This window comes from Bufo gargarizans, chromosome 5 (assembly GCF_014858855.1).
Source record: "Bufo gargarizans isolate SCDJY-AF-19 chromosome 5, ASM1485885v1, whole genome shotgun sequence".
In the NCBI taxonomy this organism is placed as follows: Eukaryota; Metazoa; Chordata; class Amphibia; order Anura; family Bufonidae; genus Bufo; species Bufo gargarizans.
The window spans coordinates 141,263,925-141,287,753 of record NC_058084.1 but is presented as its reverse complement, the minus strand read 5'-3'; the positions used below and the strand labels follow the sequence as shown (position 1 = coordinate 141,287,753).

General features: G+C 46.5%; 1 protein-coding gene across 5 annotated transcripts in view; it reads left to right on the top strand.

The window, feature by feature from the left end:
• Positions 1-23,829, top strand: part of MYOM1 (myomesin 1) — a 155,930-nt gene that overhangs the window by 105,762 nt on the left and 26,339 nt on the right. For all 5 annotated transcript variants that reach the window (XM_044294764.1, XM_044294762.1, XM_044294763.1 and 2 more), the window contains 5 exons: positions 4,094-4,153; positions 7,789-7,856; positions 7,946-8,059; positions 8,226-8,313; positions 8,666-8,704. In XM_044294764.1, coding sequence (XP_044150699.1) covers positions 4,094-4,153; positions 7,789-7,856; positions 7,946-8,059; positions 8,226-8,313; positions 8,666-8,704 — 369 coding nt within the window. The remainder of the gene's footprint in view (positions 1-4,093; positions 4,154-7,788; positions 7,857-7,945; positions 8,060-8,225; positions 8,314-8,665; positions 8,705-23,829) is intronic.

Here is a 23,829-nt window from a genome sequence, read left to right as displayed (position 1 = left end):
TGGCTTGTCGCCGAGCCTCGGGTACCCGGTATGGTTTTAATCAGACTTTTTCCTGAGGCTCAGTGACAATGTCATGCTGGATTATGGAAGTGCGCCCAGGGAGGTCCGAGAACACATCCGTGTTCCGACTAACGAACTCCCTGGCCTCCTGAGTCTGTTTAGAGGAGAGGCTGTCAGCAATTTTTACTGTGGCAGCCGCCTCTCTTGCATCAGACAGAGGGGCCGGTACCTCTTCTCCTAGAAAACCCGGACGCAGGCTGTCTTCTGTACAGGTTTCCCTATCTTTCCACGGTTTGAGTAAATTCACCTGGTAAACTTGCTCTGACTTTCGCCGCCCTGGCTGGTGTATCTTGTAGTTTACATCTCCAATTTTCTCGAGTACCTCGCAGGGGCCCTGCCACCTAGCTAGGAACTTACTGTCCACGGTCGGCAGCAGAACCAAAACCCGATCACCCGGGTTAAAGATCCGGACCGGAGCCTGCCGATTATAGACCCGACTCTGGGCTCGCTGAGCTGCCTCCATATGCTCCCTAACAAGAGGCAACACTGTCTCTATCCGATCTTGCATCTGGGTAACGTACTCAATGACACTTTTATGTGGAGTGGGTTGTTGTTCCCACACCTCTTTGGCCACGTCCAAGAGACCGCGATGGTGTCTGCCATATAGCAGCTCGAAGGGCGAGAACCCAGTAGAGGCCTGGGGTACCTCTCGCACTATGAACATAATATAGGGCAGAAGGAGGTCCCAGTCCTTTGCATTTTTAGACACTACCTTTTTCAACATATTTTTTTATGTTTGGTTAAACTGTTCTACCAGACTGTCCATTTGCGGATGGTAAACGGACGTCCGTAGTTGTTTTATGTGCAGCAACTTACAGAGTTCCCTCATCACCTTGGACATAAAAGGGGTCTCTTTAGGTAGTCCTACTCGGGAAAACCTCTCCAATAACTTCTTAGCTATGAGTTTGGCTGAGGTATGTCACAGTGGCACCGCCTCCGGGTACCGAGTGGCGTAGTCTAGAATGACTAAGATGTGTTGATGCCCTCTGGCGGACTTCGCTACTGGGCCTATGAGGTCCATAGCTATTCAGTCAAATGGTACTTCGATAATCGGGAGAGGTACTAGGGGACTACGGAAATGTGTCTGGGGCTAGTTATCTGGCAGGTCTGGCAAGACTTACAAAACTCTTCCACTTCTTTGAATATACTGGGCCAGTAAAACCACTGTAGAATACGATCCTGAGTTTTCTGCAGCCCCACGTGACCCCCGAGAACGTGTTGGTGTGCTAGATCTAACACAAGCTTGCGATAAGCCTTGGGGACCACCAACTGTTCAATAGGCTCACCCCTTAGTTGGTTTACCTGATACAACATATCCTGATGAACCACAAAATGGGGAAACACTGACTCTGCCCCAGGTTGTTGTGGTTCACCATCTACTATTAACACATTTTCCCAGGCGCGGAATAGGGTTGGGTCCCGACGTTGGGAGGTACCAAAATTATCCTCTGAGACATCTCCCACCATCACACTTAGCGGGCGTGTCTCCCCCTCTTCCACCGATGTGGTGGTGACCCCTACCGCTGGCCCTTTAGTCCCAGGTTCCCAGGGTTATGGTCTCCCCCCTGAGCCGGGCCACTCTGCTAGGGTTACCCCTGTCTCATGGGTATTAGTCACTCTCATAGTAGGCCACAGTGCCGGGAAGCCCGGGAAGTCTCTCCCTATTATAAGTTTGTAGTGTAGATTTGGGGCAACTGCCACTTTATGAGTCCATCTACCAGCCCCTGTGGCTAGAGACACCAGGGCGGTATACTCCGCTGACCGTACCAGGGGAACCCTTACTAGGGACACCAGACTCCCTGAGTCCAGCAGAGCCTTTGCTGGAGTGTCACAGGTAGTTTAGAGTTTTTGGCGTACCTGCTGCACACAGCTTCCTGGCATATAGCGACTGACAGTAGCCATAGTTAGTATCCATGGTTCCACCTGATAGGGACAGTCAACTCTTACATGGCCCGGCTCCTGACACCACCAGCAGAGCCAGGTCCGTAGAGGGTACACCCCGGGTGGGTTTGGTTGGTACAAGTCGCCAGGTCTGGTATGGAGATTTATGGGGTTTGACTGTCCCCATCCCAAAAGAACCCCCTGTAACAGTCTTAGTAGCCTCGTAGAGCTCCACCAGGTCCACCATTCCTAGGGCGTTGCCAGGAGACACCTGGCAGATCCAGTGCTGAAGAGGGGGTGGCAGAGCCCTCCAGAACATATTAGCCAATAGTCTATCCAGCATAGCCGTGGGACTCAGCACATCAGGCTGTAGCCACTTTTGCAAGAGATGGAGTATGTCATAATACTGGGTCCTCGCAGGCTCAGCCGGCTTAAACCCCCACTGATGTACCTGCTGGGCCCAGACCAACACATTCACCCCCAGTCTTGCCAAAATCTCAGCCTTTACTTGTTGGTAGTCGGCCGCTTGATCGTCCGGCAAGTCAAAATACACCCGCTGGGAATCTGATGCCAGGAATGGAGTGACGACCTCAGCCCACTGGTCACGGGGTAGCTTTTCCCTGATGGCCACTTTCTCGTTCATCGCCAGGTAGGTTTTAATGTCGTCTGCTGGGGTCATCTTAGGAATCGGGTTGTAGCAGCAACTGGTTAGTCTCCTGCTGCTGCTTATTAGCCTCATGTTGCTGCAGGTTGGTCTCTCGCTGCTGCAGATTACCCTCCATGAGGGCCTTCGCAACAGCCTAAATTTTGTCGTGGGGCACTGGTTGTAATACAGCTGGTTTAATGTACGACATACAACCGTGCCTGAAAAATGCAGAAACCAAAAATATTGGCGTTCACGCCAGCCTCACTGCTCTTGCCCGCATCCTCCACCAATTGTGGGGTTTTGCTCTGGTAGATAGGGTAAACGGGCGCAGTACAGAAGCTCAGTACTTATCTCAGAACGTCAGTGCTTATTCACACTTGAGACAGTTGCACAAAACAGCACGTAACTTTGCAGTCTTGGTGTTAATTCACACACAATGGAAAGTTCATATAACATAGGTCACCTTGCTGGCAGTTCTGCCTCCAGTAGTCCACAGCAGGCTTTAAGGGGCCTGTTTCCCCAGCATGCGTATCTCAGCCCTCCAGCACAGCATACAGCCTCAGATCCCCAAAAACAGAGACATCTCTTCTGATCTCAACTGCCTATTTATGGACAGCCAGGTGCTGCCAAAACCCGAACCGGTACTTAAACTCCGGTCCGGGATTTGACCTCACCTGGCTGGAAACCAGCCCAGCCGCACATGTTTGGAGGAAAATACCTGCCTTGCCAGACACAACCCCCCACTGTGTCACAATATATATATATATATTGAAATGCAATGAATGGCAGCACCAACCTTTAGATTTGAAGATTGGGTGCAAGCTCCAATAGGAAAAGCGTCCCAGGATAATAAAAATAAAAAATAGAGCAGCACTCCAGTATAGTGAAAAAAGAAAACTGTTTATTCACCCAGTGGTGACGCAACGTTTCGGCTCCAACATGAAGCCTTTCTCAAGCCTAGAGAAAGGCTTCATGTTGGAGCCAAAACGTCGCATCACCACTGGGTGAATAAACAGTTTTCTTTTTTCACTATACCGGAGTGCTGCTCTATTTTTTATTTTTATATATATATATATATATAAAGTATAAAAATCTACCGGCAGCACCACCTATGGAAAAATTGGGTGCAGAGTCCAAGGATGGCAACTGGAGCTTACCCACAATAGACAATGGAAAAAATTGGACAGCACTCCAGACGGTATCTTCGGTAAAGCAGATAAAGTTTAATCACCCATGTGGTGGCAGCAAAAAAAGCAACGTTTCGGCTCTACATGAGCCTTTCTCAAGAAAGGCTTGAGAAAGGCTCATGTAGAGCCGAAACGTTGCTTTTTTTGCTGCCACCACATGGGTGATTAAACTTTATCTGCTTTACCGAAGATACCGTCTGGAGTGCTGTCCAATTTTTTCCATTATATATATATATATATATATATATATATATATACACAGTATATACACACGTCTCTGTGCTTTGTTCTAACCTTGCCTTTTTTTTACCCTTTATAGTGTTTGATAAATTGCAGAAGGAAGCCAGATTCCAGAGACATGAATGGATCCGGAAACAAGGTAGGTAATACATTACCCAAAATCATTAAGTGAAGTCTAGACACAATAGCAGGCAAAGTGCTGTTTTGCTGGAAATGTGATTAATAGAGTTTTATAATGATGTTTAACATTTGCAAAAATCAGTTTTTTTATGGGGGCTTTATTTTTTCTTCATTCTTTATATTATACATTATATAACTTTATATTAAACATAGAGTTTAAAATTGTTTCACTGTGTAGGCTTTAAGGGGAATTCCAATACAAAAAAGGATGTCCCACGGCCATCAAATGGTAAAAAAAAATGAAGGGGTTTATGCTCCCCTCGCCAATTCCCTGCGCCCCATTTTCTCCTGACATCCTCACACAGCAGAAAATGGGATGAGGAGCACTGGTCTGGTCTGTGATTCGCTGAGTGGCATTCCCAGCCAATTTCCTGCTGTGTTGAGACGTCAGCAGGAAGTGGAGCACAGTGAGGGCCCGAGCACCATCAGAACAGCAGTAGCAGGGGATTGGCATGGTGAGTATAAGCTTTTTACCCATTTTGAGGCCATGGAACATCTTTATTGCACTGGAATACCCCATTATGGTGGGTTTCCTCTTTCACAAAATACTTGCATATGACCCCATCTGAAAGAGCCTAAAGGGGTTTTCCAGGGCTTAAATACTTGGTAAACTTACCATGCAGGTTTATGGACAGGGGATATCTTCATGAGATAACTCCTTTTAAAGTAGTCTGGACTCCACCTATGAGTCTGACATCAGTGTTGTTGACTAATCTGGATCACCCCCCTATAATATTAGTTTGTCTGAACAGCCCCATTATAGTAGCATTCTTGCTGTGTACGCTACACTGTCCATAATTTTCATAGCAAAAACTTTGCAAGATCCAGCGCCTTTAGATAAAACTTAACTTTTAATACATGAATATTGAAAATGTCCTCATGGTGTCCTCCAGGCTGCACATTTTCGCCGTGCAGCCTTTTATCACGGCCCATGGTGGACCCAAAGAGCAGGGATTTAAAAGCATAAGATATCCAGTGAGGTGTAACGTGGAAAAAATGTAACAAGAGAACGCCTATTTCCCATTGCCTCCATGGGTATATCCCCTTTCAGACAAGCGAGTTCCATGCTCCGGACTTGCAGCGTGAGTATGCAGCAGCACCCGTACTGACCTCCCAGCACTGCCGGAGTCGCATAGCATTATATTGATTTATGATGCTATGTAACCCTTAGAGGTCTGGAATGTATTGTATAACACTGAAAGCATTATATCAGTGTTATCCAATACAATGCGACCCTGCCAGTGCTGTGAGGTCAGGACGGGAGCTGCTGCATACTTATGCTACAAGTCCGGAGCTTGGAACTCGCTCGTCTGAAAGGTGCCTATGTCTGTGAGGTAAAAACCTCAGTATGGAGTATATGTGTGTGTGTGTGTCTGAAAATAAGTCATTGTTCAGATGCTAATTTAATGCTTGCGACACAGTATCTATAGAGTACAAAGAGAATACCTATGAAATCCCATAAAATAGTCGTATTAGCAACAAGTTTTTGATTCACTGTTCACTAAAAACTGATATTATACAGGATGGTACTTATTCTGCACAACCAGATTACTCCGACTAGGAGAAGATGCTGCAAGAGACACAAAGCCCAAAAGCAAATTAAAACACATTGATAATCCTTTACATGAAATATATACATAATATTACTCTTCATTGGATTCCTAAAAAGCTTTCCCAGTATACTTAGAAGTACTAAGATACCTATAGTATGACATTCCTACTGACAACAGCCAGTAGAGGGCAGACACACATGCTAAAGTCATTTATGCAATCTTAGTATTGATTTTGATGACCTGCGTACATAAAATGAAATATATGTATGAAGCTGGAGCACTTAATACACTAGAGCTGTGACGGCTAACCTCCGGCACGCCAGCTGTGGTAAAACTACGACTCCCAGTATGTACACTTGCTTGGCTTTTCTCACAACTCCATAGAAATGAATGTAGCATGCTGTCGTAGTTTGACCACAGTCGTAGTTTGACCACAGCTGGAGTGCTGGAGGGTAGCCATCACTGCTAGAATGTTCCTACCTGGACAGGGCCCTCACATGTTGGTATTGCAAATGTCATGCTGACACACTGTATATTTATGGGCGCATCCAACGCCGAAATCTCGCGGAGGCGCAGTACCGCGTGCTGCCTGTGCGAGATGAGGGGGGCGTTACTGGGCGCTTTTTAACGATAATAACGCCCCTCTGGGCCCCTTACTCCCTAATTTGCATAATGCAGAATTTGGATTTACGCAGAAATGAAAGCCAGAAGAACAGAACAGAATTTATTCTACATGGCAATAGTTGTACTCTCATATTGCTAATGCATGTGACAGATTTCCTTTAAATAGCTGGACACTAAGGCTGATTTACTAGGACTGTCATTTCAGACACCAGACTTAGTAATCAGATTCCCTTGTTTGAAATGTGCCAAATTATTAAGAGACACACGGTGCTAAATTTGGGCGCATTGCCAGTCCTGTGCCTGACTCTGCAGTTATAATTTACGTCATTCTGGCATAAGTTATAGTAAATATGGCTAGGGTGCAGTGGCACAACAAGAACTGACTGGGCCCCCCAGCAAGCCTCACTCCTGCGGCTAGTCAAGATGGCTCTCTCTGAACAGGCCCGGCAGCCGCTCAGTGTCCTACACATATATACTGTATTTTATGTCACTGTATATTGTGTCATTGTATGATACTGTTAAGAGAACCCTGACAAAATCTTTGTCCTCCTCCTGGGGAGGCCCTTTCTGAGTTCGGGACCCGTAGCAGCTGCTCCCCCTGCTTCCACTATGGCTATGCCCCTGCTAGGGTGGCCACTTGCTTAACCTCAAAAAGGAGGATATCTTAGACCTCTCCCTCAACTCCGCTAGAAAACGACCCTCTCCCAGTAATGGTGCCGGGCAACACAAAAAAAAAAAGAGAGGGCAGACCTTAAGGTGAGCTGTGCTGGGCCTGGAGTGCTTCTCTCACCCTCAGTCAGTCACAGAGTGACATGTCTGCCGGCTCTAGAGACTGACTGGGGGTGAGAGAAGTCAGTCAGTTGGTAGCTGTAGCGCACACTCAGACAATGCTGCTGTCTCGGAGTGGAGCCAATAACGACACCCAGTGTCCGTCCAGGCCTTGTGCCAGACGGAGGACAGGGAGCTAGGAAACTGTACTGTCCAGCCTAAACCTGGACATCTGGTCACCCTAGGCCCGATCCCCTCCTCCTCCCAACGGCCTTTTAAATATGACATGTGGTATAAAAAGTGGACAAGTTGCAGCTAGTCTTGAGTGACTTGAGCTTCAGATCATAGATCCAAAGTATATTAGTTCAAAAACTTCAAATTTTGCATACGCAGAGCCAATACATTTTAATCCTGTACTGAGACAGCATTAAAATCGAAGTTCTTTAACGAATCGACTTTAGATCTTTGATCCGAACCTCCATTCGCTCAAGACCAGTTGCAGCTTATGTTACTTTTGGCCGCTAAAAGTTGCAAAACATGACATGCTCCTCTTTTTTAGACTAAAATGGGTCAGTGGTCCCTAACTCTGATTGTTATTGGATGTTGTGACTATAATACTTCTTTATAAAGATGCTTTGATTCATTTAAGGTCCTCATTTTGTGGAGTATCTTGGATGGGAAGTTACTCCTGAATGCAATGTACTGTTGAAGAGTAAGGTAGGAAGAGTATCTAGTCTGTCTCTGTCTGTCTAATGTCAAGGCACAACATTGTCTTATTATCGGTTTCTTATGGCCCCTTACATTAGGTTGCTAATATGAAGAATGATACAAGTATTACATGGTATAAGGATGAGATGGAGATCATGATTGATGAGAAACATGACTTTAAGGATGGTGTCTGCACATTACTCATTACTGAGGTAAGTTACTTACCTGTAACGTTGCTAGGCTTGATATACCAGTTACTATCATCCATGGTCCACTACAAATAGTCATGACTAATAAGATCTTTAGAATTGTCATCCCTACTTATCACCGATAATATATTTCTATTCTAGTCTTTCATCATTTCATTTTCACTGGTAGGTAACTAGGAAGGACGCTGGCATATATGAATTAATCCTGAAAGATGACCGAGGGAAAGACAAGAGTGTCCTTAAGCTGGTGGATTCCGGTAAGAAGTAGATACTTACCTATCTGCCTTGGGAATTTATTATCTGCCTTACCTATCTGCCTTGGGAATTTATTATCCTGCTTTTAGCCACTTATGGACTATAATGCCTGGAAGACTGTTGGGTTTCTTATGTTGTGACATCCTTTCTGTTGCTGTTGTGTCTGTCTTATCTATATCAGTGTGATATTCTACAGTAAGTGACGGTGTCCCCTTTTTCTGTGCGTTCATGCAACCTCAGTGTTGCTAGATGCCATCACTCCTCATATAGCCTGTGTTTTATCCTATCATGATATGTCCTGCCTGTGTAGAAATAGGAAAACCTTATTAACTATATACTTTTCAATTTTCATAGCATTTGATGATCTCATGACCGCTGTCTGCAAAATGATTGGTAAGTATCTCATCACTTAGTTATTAATGGAATGAATAGGGCCTTACTGCCACCAAAGTTATATCATATAAGGTTCCTCTGTCTCAGGTAGCAAGTCATCTGTGATCTGCAGGATTGTAGACCGAATGGGGGCATTTAATAATGTTTGTTTTTTTTAAGTCACATACCATATTTGCATCATAATTTGCGACTTCTGAACACTTTTCTAATGCTACTTTCACATCTGCGTTGTTAATTCCAGTTTTGAGATCCGGCAGAGGATCTCAAAACCGGAATTAAACGGATCCGTGCCATTTAATACATCCGGATGCATCTGTGTTGGCCGGATCCAGTAGTATTAAATCAGAACCGAACAAACCAGATCATTGTAAGTCAATGGGCACCAGATCCTTTTTTTTTTTGTTAGAGGAAAAAAACTGATCTGGCATCATTAACTTACATTGATTTTCATGCCGGATCCTGTTTGTTCCATTTCGCAAACTGGACACAAAACCGCAGCTTGCAGCAGTTTTGTGTCCGGCACCAAAACGGAATGGATGCATCCTGATCAGTTTTGTCCCCATTGACAATGAATGGGGACAAAACTGAATCGTTTAATTCCTGTTTTGAGATCCTCTGCCGGATGTGAAAGTAGCCTAAAGTGTCTAGAAAACGAGTGGGGCTTAGCAGGATGGGTAGGATTAGTGTGGCCCACCGGATTCACTATACTTTCCAGTTAAAGATATTTATGACTTATCCTCAGGATAGGTCATCCGAATAAGATCTGCAGGGGTGCGACACCCGGGATCCCCACTGATCAGCTGTTAGAAGAGGTCTTGAGCATTGCAGCCTCTTCCTAGGCCAGAGATATCACTGTACATTGGTCACATGGCCCAGTTGCAGCCCAGCCCCGTTCAAGTCAATGGCGCTGAGCTGCAATGCCAAGCACTGCCACTGTACAATGCACAGCGCTGTCAGGAAAGCTGCCAGGAGCCTGCATCGCTCATCGGAACTCTGGTGAGCGCCGTGGATCCCTGAAACAGCTGATCGCCGGAGATGCAGGGACTTGGACCCCTGCTGATGTGATAATGATGACCTATCCTGAGGATAAATCATTATATTTTCTAGGATAACCTATTTAAGTCTACGCAAGCCCCTAGCTGATGTAGATTTCCGTTTCTGGTGGATGGACTGCCAGAGATGTGGATAATCAATCTGCCTCTTCATCTGCCCCCTAATAAATTAGACGGGAACATATGGGAACACCAGTCTTGATAAATGTCCCCCTGTGGTGCGGAAAATCTACTGTGTATTTTGGAGCAGATTTGCACCAAAATCCACATAAGGGTCCATTCACACAACCGTGTGTGTTTTACGGATCCGAAAAACACGGACAGCGGCAATGTGCGTTCCGCATTTTGTGGACCGCACATTGCCGGCACTAATAGAATATGCCTATTCTTGTCCGCAATTGCGGACCCAGAAGTGCGGCTCCGCAATTCCGTATCCGGGCAGCACATCGTGCTGCCCCATTGAAATGAATGGGTCCGCAATTCCGTTCCGCATAATGCAGAACGAAATTGCGGATGTGTGAATGGAGCCTAAGTTACATTTTGCTGCTGATTTGATACGGATTTCAACCTTTACATAGCCCTGACATTAAATATCTACACCACAGATGTCCGGATTTAGAGTTGAGCGAACACCTGGATGTTCGGGTTCGAGAAGTTCGGCCGAACATCCCGGAAATGTTCGGGTTCGGGATCCGAACCCGATCCGAACTTCGTCCCGAACCCGAACCCCATTGAAGTCAATGGGGACCCGAACTTTTCGGCACTAAAAAGGCTGTAAAACAGCCCAGGAAAGAGCTAGAGGGCTGCAAAAGGCAGCAACATGTAGGTAAATCCCCTGCAAACAAATGTGGATAGGGAAATGAATTAAAATAAAAATTAAATAAATAAAAATTAACCAAAATCAATTGGAGAGAGGTTCCATAGCAGAGAATCTGGCTTCCCGTCACCCACCACTGGAACAGTCCATTCTCAGATATTTAGGCCCCGGCACCCAGGCAGAGGAGAGAGGTCCCGTAACAGAGAATCTGTCTTCATGTCAGCAGAGAATTAGTCTGCATGTCATAGCAGAGAATGAGGCTTCACGTCAGCCACCACTGCAACAGTCCATTGGCATATATTTAGGCCCAGCACCCAGGCAGAGGAGGGAGGTCCCGTAACAGAGAATCTGTCTTCATGTCAGCAGAGAATTAGTCTGCATGTCATAGCAGAGAATCAGGCTTCACGTCAGCCACCACTGCAACAGTCCATTGGCATATATTTAGGCCCAGCACACACACAGGCAGAGGAGAGAGGTCCCGTAACAGAGAATCTGGCTTCATGTCAGCAGAGAATCAGTCTGCATGTCATAGCAGAGAATGAGGCTTCACGTCAGCCACCACTGCAACAGTCCATTGGCATATATTTAGGCCCAGCACACACACAGGCAGAGGAGAGAGGTCCCGTAACAGAGAATCTGGCTTCATGTCAGCAGAGAATCAGTCTGCATGTCATAGCAGAGAATGAGGCTTCACGTCAGCCACCACTGCAACAGTCCATTGGCATATATTTAGGCCCAGCACCCAGGCAGAGGAGGGAGGTCCCGTAACAGAGAATCTGTCTTCATGTCAGCAGAGAATTAGTCTGCATGTCATAGCAGAGAATGAGGCTTCACGTCAGCCACCACTGCAACAGTCCATTGGCATATATTTAGGCCCAGCACACACACAGGCAGAGGAGAGAGGTCCCGTAACAGAGAATCTGGCTTCATGTCAGCAGAGAATCAGTCTGCATGTCATAGCAGAGAATGAGGCTTCACGTCAGCCACCACTGCAACAGTCCATTGGCATATATTTAGGCCCAGCACACACACAGGCAGAGGAGAGAGGTCCCGTAACAGAGAATCTGGCTTCATGTCAGCAGAGAATCAGTCTGCATGTCATAGCAGAGAATGAGGCTTCACGTCAGCCACCACTGCAACAGTCCATTGGCATATATTTAGGCCCAGCACCCAGGCAGAGGAGGGAGGTCCCGTAACAGAGAATCTGTCTTCATGTCAGCAGAGAATTAGTCTGCATGTCATAGCAGAGAATGAGGCTTCACGTCAGCCACCACTGCAACAGTCCATTGGCATATATTTAGGCCCAGCACCCAGGCAGAGGAGGGAGGTCCCGTAACAGAGAATCTGTCTTCATGTCAGCAGAGAATTAGTCTGCATGTCATAGCAGAGAATGAGGCTTCACGTCAGCCACCACTGGAACAGTCCATTCTCAGATATTTAGGCCCCGGCACCCAGGCAGAGGAGAGAGGTCCCGTAACAGAGAATCTGTCTTCATGTCAGCAGAGAATTAGTCTGCATGTCATAGCAGAGAATGAGGCTTCACGTCAGCCACCACTGCAACAGTCCATTGGCATATATTTAGGCCCAGCACCCAGGCAGAGGAGAGAGGTCCCGTAACAGACAATCTGGCTTCATGTCAGCAGAGAATCAGTCTGCATGTCATAGCAGAGAATCAGGCTTCACGTCACCCACCACTGCAACAGTCCATTGTCATAAATTTAGGCCCAGCACTAGTGTTGAGCGGCATGTCCCATATTCGAATTCGCGAAATTTTGTGAATATTCGAAAGAATATTCGTAAAATATTCGCGATTATTCAAATTCGTTATTATTTCGCATATGCGATAATTCGAATTATCGCATAATACATATGCTATGCAAAATTCACATGTGCGCTAATGAAATCGCCTTACGAAGATTCGCAACTCAATTCAATCACTAATGTATGAATGCAATGCCCTTTGCCTCTGTTCTGGGACAAGTGTAGATATTCGCATGTGCGCTAATAAAATCGCCTTACGAAGATTCGCACCTCAATCACTTTCTAGGGAATGTGAGACTTTTGGGAATCAATCGAGATACAGTGGGGGGTGATGACAGTAGTTGACAGAGTACAGATCAATGTAATCTGTAAGGTGGAAAGTAAAATAAAAAATACGAATATTCGTAAATCGAATTTTACGAAGTTCTACGTATTCGCGAATATGGTGCTATACTATATGAATGCACAGGCCTTTGCCTCTCTGTTCTGGGGACAAGTGTAGATATTTGCATTTGCGTTAATAAAATCGCCTTACGAAGATTCGCAGCTCAATTCAATCACTAATGTATGAATGCAAAGCCCTTTGCCTCTGTTCTGGGACAAGTGTAGATATTCGCATGTGCGCTAATAAAATCGCCTTACGAAGATTCGCAACTCAATTCACTAATGTATGAATGCAAAGCCCTTTGCCTCTGTTCTGGGACGTGCCGATATTCGCATGTGCGCTAATAAAATCGCCTTACGAAGATTCGCGCCTCAATCACTTTCTAGGCAATGTGAGTAAGATCTGAGCTGTTGGACCTTTGGGAAACAATCAATTATATGTGTACTGTAATTTTGTGGGGGGGGGGGGGAAACAAAAAACGAATATTCGTTTTTACGAATATATAGCACTATATTCGAAATATTCGCGAAATCGCGAAGTTGCGATATTCGCGAAAAAAATTTGCTTTTCGAATATTCGCGCTCAACACTACCCAGCACCCAGGCAGAGGAGAGAGGTCCCGTAACAGAGAATCTGGCTTCATGTCAGCAGAGAATCAGTCTTCATATCATAGCAGAGAATCAGGCTTCACGTCACCCACCACTGTAAGAGTCAATTTTCATAAATTTAGGCCCAGAACCCAGGCAGAGGAGAAAGGTCCCGTAACAGACAATCTGGCTTCATGTCAGCAGAGAATCAGTCTTCATATCATAGCAGAGAATCAGGCTTCACGTCACCCACCACTGCAACAGTCAATTGTCATAAATTTAGGCCCAGCACCCAGGCAGAGGAGAGAGCTCCCGTAACAGAGGATCTGGCTTCATGTCAGCAGAGAATCAGTCTGCATGTCATAGCAGAGAATGAGGCTTCACGTCACCCACCACTGCAACAGTCCATTGGCATATATTTAGGCCTAGCACACAGGCAGAGCAGAGAGGTCCCGTAACAGACAATCTGGCTTCATGTCAGCAGAGAATCAGTCTGCATGTCATAGCAGAGAATGAGGCTTCACGTCACCCACCACTGCAACAGTCCATTGGCATATATTTAGGCCTAGCACACAGGCAGAGCAGAGAGGTCCCGTAACAGACAATCTGGCTTCATGACAGCAGAGAATTAGTCTGCATGTCATAGCAGAGAATGAGGCTTCACGTCAGCCACCACTGCAACAGTCCATTGGCATATATTTAGGCCCAGCACCCAGGCAGAGGAGAGAGGTCCCGTAACAGACAATCTGGCTTCATGTCAGCAGAGAATTAGTCTGCATGTCATAGCAGAGAATCAGGCTTCACGTCAGCCACCACTGCAACAGTCCATTGTCATAAATTTAGGCCCAGCACCCAGGCAGAGGAGAGAGGTCCCGTAACAGACAATCTGGCTTCATGTCAGCAGAGAATTAGTCTGCATGTCATAGCAGAGAATGAGGCTTCACGTCACCCACCACTGCAACAGTCCATTGGCATATATTTAGGCCTAGCACACAGGCAGAGCAGAGAGGTCCCGTAACAGACAATCTGGCTTCATGTCAGCAGAGAATCAGTCTGCATGTCATAGCAGAGAATGAGGCTTCACGTCACCCACCACTGCAACAGTCCATTGGCATATATTTAGGCCTAGCACACAGGCAGAGCAGAGAGGTCCCGTAACAGACAATCTGGCTTCATGTCAGCAGAGAATCAGTCTGCATGTCATAGCAGAGAATGAGGCTTCACGTCACCCACCACTGCAACAGTCCATTGGCATATATTTAGGCCTAGCACACAGGCAGAGCAGAGAGGTCCCGTAACAGACAATCTGGCTTCATGACAGCAGAGAATTAGTCTGCATGTCATAGCAGAGAATGAGGCTTCACGTCAGCCACCACTGCAACAGTCCATTGGCATATATTTAGGCCCAGCACCCAGGCAGAGGAGAGAGGTCCCGTAACAGACAATCTGGCTTCATGTCAGCAGAGAATTAGTCTGCATGTCATAGCAGAGAATCAGGCTTCACGTCAGCCACCACTGCAACAGTCCATTGTCATAAATTTAGGCCCAGCACCCAGGCAGAGGAGAGAGGTCCCGTAACAGACAATCTGGCTTCATGTCAGCAGAGAATTAGTCTGCATGTCATAGCAGAGAATGAGGCTTCACGTCAGCCACCACTGCAACAGTCCATTGGCATATATTTAGGCCTAGCACACAGGCAGAGCAGAGAGGTCCCGTAACAGACAATCTGGCTTCATGACAGCAGAGAATCAGTCTGCATGTCATAGCAGAGAATCAGGCTTCACGTCAGCCACCACTGCAACAGTCCATTGTCATAAATTTAGGCCCAGCACCCAGGCAGAGGAGAGAGGTCCCGTAACAGACAATCTGGCTTCATGTCAGCAGAGAATCAGTCTTCATATCATAGCAGAGAATCAGGCTTCACGTCACCCACCACTGTAAGAGTCAATTTTCATAAATTTAGGCCCAGAACCCAGGCAGAGGAGAAAGGTCCCGTAACAGACAATCTGGCTTCATGTCAGCAGAGAATCAGTCTTCATATCATAGCAGAGAATCAGGCTTCACGTCAGCCACCACTGCAACAGTCCATTGTCATAAATTTAGGCCCAGCACCCAGGCAGAGGAGAGAGGTCCCGTAACAGACAATCTGGCTTCATGTCAGCAGAGAATTAGTCTGCATGTCATAGCAGAGAATGAGGCTTCACGTCAGCCACCACTGCAACAGTCCATTGGCATATATTTAGGCCTAGCACACAGGCAGAGCAGAGAGGTCCCGTAACAGACAATCTGGCTTCATGACAGCAGAGAATCAGTCTGCATGTCATAGCAGAGAATCAGGCTTCACGTCAGCCACCACTGCAACAGTCCATTGTCATAAATTTAGGCCCAGCACCCAGGCAGAGGAGAGAGGTCCCGTAACAGACAATCTGGCTTCATGTCAGCAGAGAATCAGTCTTCATATCATAGCAGAGAATCAGGCTTCACGTCACCCACCACTGTAAGAGTCAATTTTCATAAATTTAGGCCCAGAACCCAGGCAGAGGAGAAAGGTCCCGTAACAGACAATCTGGCTTCATGTCAGCAGAGAATCAGTCTTCATATCATAGCAGAGAATCAGGCTTCACGTCACCCACCACTGCAACAGTCAATTTTCATAAATTTAGGCCCAGAACCCAGGCAGAGGAGAAAGGTCCCGTAACAGACAATCTGGCTTCATGTCAGCAGAGAATCAGTCTTCATATCATAGCAGAGAATCAGGCTTCACGTCACCCACCACTGCAACAGTCAATTGTCATAAATTTAGGCCCAGCACCCAGGCAGAGGAGAGAGCTCCCGTAACAGAGGATCTGGCTTCATGTCAGCAGAGAATCAGTCTGCATGTCATAGCAGAGAATGAGGCTTCACGTCACCCACCACTGCAACAGTCCATTGGCATATATTTAGGCCTAGCACACAGGCAGAGGAGAGGTTCATTCAACTTTGGGTAGCCTCGCAATATAATGGTAAAATGAAAATAAAAATAGGATTGAATGAGGAAGTGCCCTGGAGTCCAATAATATATGGTTATGGGGAGGTAGTTAATGTCTAATCTGGACAAGGGACGGACAGGTCCTGTGGGATCCATGCCTGGTTCATTTTTATGAACGTCAGCTTGTCCACATTGGCTGTAGACAGGCGGCTGCGTTTGTCTGTAATGACGCCCCCTGCCGTGCTGAATACACGTTCAGACAAAACGCTGGCCGCCGGGCAGGCCAGCACCTCCAAGGCATAAAAGGCTAGCTCTGGCCACGTGGACAATTTAGAGACCCAGAAGTTGAATGGGGCCGAACCATCAGTCAGTACGTGGAGGGGTGTGCACACGTACTGTTCCACCATGTTAGTGAAATGTTGCCTCCTGCTAACACGTTGCGTATCAGGTGGTGGTGCAGTTAGCTGTGGCGTGTTGACAAAAGTTTTCCACATCTCTGCCATGCTAACCCTGCCCTCAGAGGAGCTGGCCGTGACACAGCTGCCTTGGCGACCTCTTGCTCCTCCTCTGCCTTGGCCTTGGGCTTCCACTTGTTCCCCTGTGACATTTGGGAATGCTCTCAGTAGCGTGTCTACCAACGTGCGCTTGTACTCGCGCATCTTCCTATCACGCTCCAGTGCAGGAAGTAAGGTGGGCACATTGTCTTTGTAGCGTGGATCCAGCAGGGTGGCAACCCAGTAGTCCGCACAGGTTAAAATGTGGGCAACTCTGCTGTCGTTGCGCAGGCACTGCAGCATGTAGTCGCTCATGTGTGCCAGGCTGCCCAGGGATAAGGACAAGCTGTCCTCTGTGGGAGGCGTATCGTCATCGTCCTGCCTTTCCCCCCAGCCACGCACCAGTGATGGACCCGAGCTGCGTTGGGTGCCACCCCGCTGTGACCATGCTTCATCCTCATCCTCCTCCACCTCCTCCTCATCCTCGTCCTCCTCGTCCTCCAGTAGTGGGCCCTGGCTGGCCACATTTGTACCTGGCCTCTGCTGTTGCCAAAAACCTCCCTCTGAGTCACTTCGAAGAGACTGGCCTGAAAGTGCTAAAAATGACCCCTCTTCCTCCTCCTCCTCCTCCTCCTCCTGGGCCACCTCCTCTTCCATCATCGCCCTAAGTGTTTTCTCAAGGAGACATAGAAGTGGTATTGTAACGCTGATAACGGTGTCATCGCCACTGGCCATGTTGGTGGAGTACTCGAAACAGCGCAACAGGGCACACAGGTCTCGCATGGAGGCCCAGTCATTGGTGGTGAAGTGGTGCTGTTCTGTAGTGCGACTGACCCGTGCGTGCTGCAGCTGAAACTCCACTATGGCCTGCTGCTGCTCGCACAGTCTGTCCAGCATGTGCAAGGTGGAGTTCCACCTGGTGGGCACGTCGCATATGAGGCGGTGAGCGGGAAGGCCGAAGTTACGCTGTAGCGCAGACAGGCGAGCAGCAGCAGGATGTGAACGCCGGAAGCGCGAACAGACGGCCCGCACTTTATGCAGCAGCTCTGACATGTCGGGGTAGTTGTGAATGAACTTCTGCACCACCAAATTCAGCACATGCGCCAAGCAAGGGATGTGCGTCAAATTGGCTAGTCCCAGAGCTGCAACGAGATTTCGCCCATTATCACACACCACCAGGCCGGGCTTGAGGCTCACCGGCAGCAACCACTCGTCGGTCTGTTGTTCTATACCCCGCCACAACTCCTGTGCGGTGTGGGGCCTGTCCCCCAAACATATGAGTTTCAGAATGGCCTGCTGACGTTTACCCCGGGCTGTGCTGAAGTTGGTGGTGAAGGTGTGTGGCTGACTGGATGAGCAGGTGGAAGAAGAGGAGGAGGAAGCCGAGAAGGAGGAGGTGGCAACAGGAGGCAAAGAATGTTGCCCTGCGATCCTTGGCGGCGGAAGGACGTGCGCCAAACAGCTCTCCGCCTGGGGCCCAGCTGCCACTACATTTACCCAGTGTGCAGTTAGGGAGATATAGCGTCCCTGGCCGTGCTTACTGGTCCACGTATCTGTGGTTAGGTGGACCTTGCTACAGATGGCGTTGCGCAGTGCACACTTGATTTTATGGGATACTTGGTTGTGCAGGGAAGGCACGGCTCTCTTGGAGAAGTAGTGCCGGCTGGGAACAACATACTGTGGGACAGCAAGCGACATGAGCTGTTTGAAGCTGTCTGTGTCCACCAGCCTAAATAACAGCATTTCATAGGCCAGTAGTTTAGAAATGCTGGCATTCAGGGCCAGGGATCGAGGGTGGCTAGGTGGGAATTTACGCTTTCTATCAAATGTTTGTGAGATGGAGAGCTGAACGCTGGCGTGTGACATGGTTGAGACGCTTGGTGACGGAGGTGGTGGTGGTGGTGGTGTTGGTGGTACATCCCCTGTTTGCTGGGCGGCAGGTGCCAACGTTCCTCCAGAGGCGGAGGAAGAGGCCGAGGCGGCAGCAGCAGAATAGGCCGAGGCGGCAGCAGCAGAAGAGGTAGCAGGGGGAGCCTGAGTGACTTCCTTGGTTTTAAGGTGTTTACTCCACTGCAGTTCATGCTTTGCATGCAGGTGCCTGGTCATGCAGGTTGTGCTCAGGTTCAGAACGTTAATGCCTCGCTTCAGGCTCTGATGGCACAGCGTGCAAACCACTCGGGTCTTGTCGTCAGCACATTGTTTGAAGAAGTGCCATGCCAGGGAACTCCTTGAAGCTGCCTTTGGGGTGCTCGGTCCCAGATGGCGGCGGTCAGTAGCAGGCGGAGTCTCTTGGCGGCGGGTGTTCTGCTTTTGCCCACTGCTCCCTCTTTTGCTACGCTGTTGGCTCGGTCTCACCACTGCCTCTTCCTCCGAACTGTGAAAGTCAGTGGCACGACCTTCATTCCATGTGGGGTCTAGGACCTCATCGTCCCCTGCATCGTCTTCCACCCAGTCTTGATCCCTGACCTCCTGTTCAGTCTGCACACTGCAGAAAGACGCAGCAGTTGGCACCTGTGTTTCGTCATCATCAGAGACATGCTGAGGTGGTATTCCCATGTCCTCATCATCAGGAAACATAAGTGGTTGTGCGTCAGTGCATTCTATGTCTTTCACCGCTGGGGAAGGGCTAGGTGGATGCCCTTGGGAAACCCTGCCAGCGGAGTCTTCAAACAGCATAAGAGACTGCTGCATAACTTGAGGCTGAGACAGTTTCCCTGGTATGCATGGGGGTGATGTGACAGACTGATGGGGTTGGTTTTCAGGCGCCATCTGTGCGCTTTCTGCAGAAGACTGGGTGGGAGATAATGTGAACGTGCTGGATCCACTGTCGGCCACCCAATTGACTAATGCCTGTACCTGCTCAGGCCTTACCATCCTTAGAACGGCATTGGGCCCCACCATATATCGCTGTAAATTCTGGCGGCTACTGGGACCTGAGGTAGTTGGTACACTAGGACGTGTGGATGTGGCAGAACGGCCACGTCCTCTCCCAGCACCAGAGGGTCCACTAACACCACCACGACCATGTCCACGTCCGCGTCCCTTACTAGATGTTTTTCTCATTGTTATGGTTCACCACAACAACAAATATATTATTTGGCCCAATGTATTGTATTCAAATTCAGCGGGATATAAATTTGAGGCCTAGTATTTAGGCGCTGGGTGACCGGTATGGATTTAGTGACAGAATTAGACTTGGAAATGCACAGAAGCGTGTGTGTGTGAAGTTATTCTGAATGACCCAATGTGCACCTTGAATATTATATACCCTTTTAGGGATAGATTTCAAATAGCTCTGATATAGCAGAAACCACTAAATTATGAAATTGCTAAATTGGGAATTGTACTTCAACCCAGAACAAAAAATGTGCTTTGACGGACACTAAATATCTTGCCCAGCAACAACAGTACAGCGGTGGGTAACGAGAGATTTAGAGGGAATTAAATTTGAGGCCTAGTATTTAGGCGCTGGGTCACCGGTATGGATTTAGTGACAGAATTAGACTTGGAAATACACAGTAGCGGGTGTGTGTGAAGTTATTCTGAATGACCCTATGTGCACCTTCAATATTATATACCCTTTTTGGGATAGATTTCAAATAGCTCTGATATAGCAGGAACCACTAAATTATGAAATTGCTAAATTGGGAATTGTACTTCAACCCAGAACAAAAAATGTGCTTTGACGGGCACTAAATAACTTTCCCAGCTACAACAGGACAACGGTAACGAGAGATTTAGAGGGATTTAAATTTGAGGCCTAGTATTTAGGCGCTGGGTGACAGGTATGGGTTTAGTGACAGAATTAGACTTGGAAATACACAGTAGCGGGTGTGTGTGAAGTTATTCTGAATGACCCTATGTGCACCTTCAATATTATATACCCTTTTTGGGATAGATTTCAAATAGCTCTGATATAGCAGAAACCACTAAATTATGAAATTGCTAAATTGGGAATTGTACTTCAACCCAGAACAAAAAATGTGCTTTGACGGACACTAAATATCTTGCCCAGCAACAACAGTACAGCGGTGGGTAACGAGAGATTTAGAGGGAATTAAATTTGAGGCCTAGTATTTAGGCGCTGGGTCACCGGTATGGATTTAGTGACAGAATTAGACTTGGAAATACACAGTAGCGGGTGTGTGTGAAGTTACTCTGAATGACCCTATGTGCACCTTCAATATTATATACCCTTTTTGGGATAGATTTCAAAGAGCTCTGATATAGCAGGAACCACTAAATTATGAAATTGCTAAATTGGGAATTGTATTTCAACCCAGAACAAGAAATGTGCTTGAACGGACACTAAATAACTCGCCCAGCTACAGCACTAGGGACAGATTTAGCTGGATATAAATTTGAGGCCTAGTATTTAGGCGCTGGGTGACAGGTATGGGTTTAGTGACAGAATTAGACTTGGAAATACACAGTAGCGGGTGTGTGTGAAGTTATTCTGAATGACCCTATGTGCACCTTCAATATTATATACCCTTTTTGGGATAGATTTCAAATAGCTCTGATATAGCAGAAACCACTAAATTATGAAATTGCTAAATTGGGAATTGTACTTCAACCCAGAACAAAAAATGTGCTTTGACGGACACTAAATATCTTGCCCAGCAACAACAGTACAGCGGTGGGTAACGAGAGATTTAGAGGGAATTAAATTTGAGGCCTAGTATTTAGGCGCTGGGTCACCGGTATGGATTTAGTGACAGAATTAGACTTGGAAATACACAGTAGCGGGTGTGTGTGAAGTTATTCTGAATGACCCTATGTGCACCTTCAATATTATATACCCTTTTTGGGATAGATTTCAAATAGCTCTGATATAGCAGGAACCACTAAATTATGAAATTGCTAAATTGGGAATTGTACTTCAACCCAGAACAAAAAATGTGCTTTGACGGGCACTAAATAACTTTCCCAGCTACAACAGGACAACGGTAACGAGAGATTTAGAGGGATTTAAATTTGAGGCCTAGTATTTAGGCGCTGGGTGACAGGTATGGGTTTAGTGACAGAATTAGACTTGGAAATACACAGTAGCGGGTGTGTGTGAAGTTATTCTGAATGACCCTATGTGCACCTTCAATATTATATACCCTTTTAGGGATAGATTTCAAATAGCTCTGATATAGCAGAAACCACTAAATTATGAAATTGCTAAATTGGGAATTGTACTTCAACCCAGAACAAAAAATGTGCTTTGACGGGCACTAAATAACTTTCCCAGCTACAACAGGACAACGGTAACGAGAGATTTAGAGGGATTTAAATTTGAGGCCTAGTATTTAGGCGCTGGGTGACAGGTATGGGTTTAGTGACAGAATTAGACTTGGAAATACACAGTAGCGGGTGTGTGTGAAGTTATTCTGAATGACCCTATGTGCACCTTCAATATTATATACCCTTTTTGGGATAGATTTCAAATAGCTCTGATATAGCAGGAACCACTAAATTATGAAATTGCTAAATTGGGAATTGTACTTCAACCCAGAACAAAAAATGTGCTTTGACGGACACTAAATATCTTGCCCAGCAACAACAGTACAGCGGTGGGTAACGAGAGATTTAGAGGGAATTAAATTTGAGGCCTAGTATTTAGGCGCTGGGTCACCGGTATGGATTTAGTGACAGAATTAGACTTGGAAATACACAGTAGCGGGTGTGTGTGAAGTTACTCTGAATGACCCTATGTGCACCTTCAATATTATATACCCTTTTTGGGATAGATTTCAAAGAGCTCTGATATAGCAGGAACCACTAAATTATGAAATTGCTAAATTGGGAATTGTATTTCAACCCAGAACAAGAAATGTGCTTGAACGGACACTAAATAACTCGCCCAGCTACAGCACTAGGGACAGATTTAGCTGGATATAAATTTGAGGCCTAGTATTTAGGCGCTGGGTGACAGGTATGGGTTTAGTGACAGAATTAGACTTGGAAATACACAGTAGCGGGTGTGTGTGAAGTTATTCTGAATGACCCTATGTGCACCTTCAATATTATATACCCTTTTAGGGATAGATTTCAAATAGCTCTGATATAGCAGAAACCACTAAATTATGAAATTGCTAAATTGGGAATTGTACTTCAACCCAGAACAAAAAATGTGCTTTGACGGACACTAAATATCTTGCCCAGCAACAACAGTACAGCGGTGGGTAACGAGAGATTTAGAGGGAATTAAATTTGAGGCCTAGTATTTAGGCGCTGGGTCACCGGTATGGATTTAGTGACAGAATTAGACTTGGAAATACACAGTAGCGGGTGTGTGTGAAGTTATTCTGAATGACCCTATGTGCACCTTCAATATTATATACCCTTTTTGGGATAGATTTCAAATAGCTCTGATATAGCAGGAACCACTAAATTATGAAATTGCTAAATTGGGAATTGTACTTCAACCCAGAACAAAAAATGTGCTTTGACGGGCACTAAATAACTTTCCCAGCTACAACAGGACAACGGTAACGAGAGATTTAGAGGGATTTAAATTTGAGGCCTAGTATTTAGGCGCTGGGTGACAGGTATGGGTTTAGTGACAGAATTAGACTTGGAAATACACAGTAGCGGGTGTGTGTGAAGTTATTCTGAATGACCCTATGTGCACCTTCAATATTATATACCCTTTTTGGGATAGATTTCAAATAGCTCTGATATAGCAGAAACCACTAAATTATGAAATTGCTAAATTGGGAATTGTACTTCAACCCAGAACAAAAAATGTGCTTTGACGGACACTAAATATCTTGCCCAGCAACAACAGTACAGCGGTGGGTAACGAGAGATTTAGAGGGAATTAAATTTGAGGCCTAGTATTTAGGCGCTGGGTCACCGGTATGGATTTAGTGACAGAATTAGACTTGGAAATACACAGTAGCGGGTGTGTGTGAAGTTACTCTGAATGACCCTATGTGCACCTTCAATATTATATACCCTTTTTGGGATAGATTTCAAAGAGCTCTGATATAGCAGGAACCACTAAATTATGAAATTGCTAAATTGGGAATTGTATTTCAACCCAGAACAAGAAATGTGCTTGAACGGAC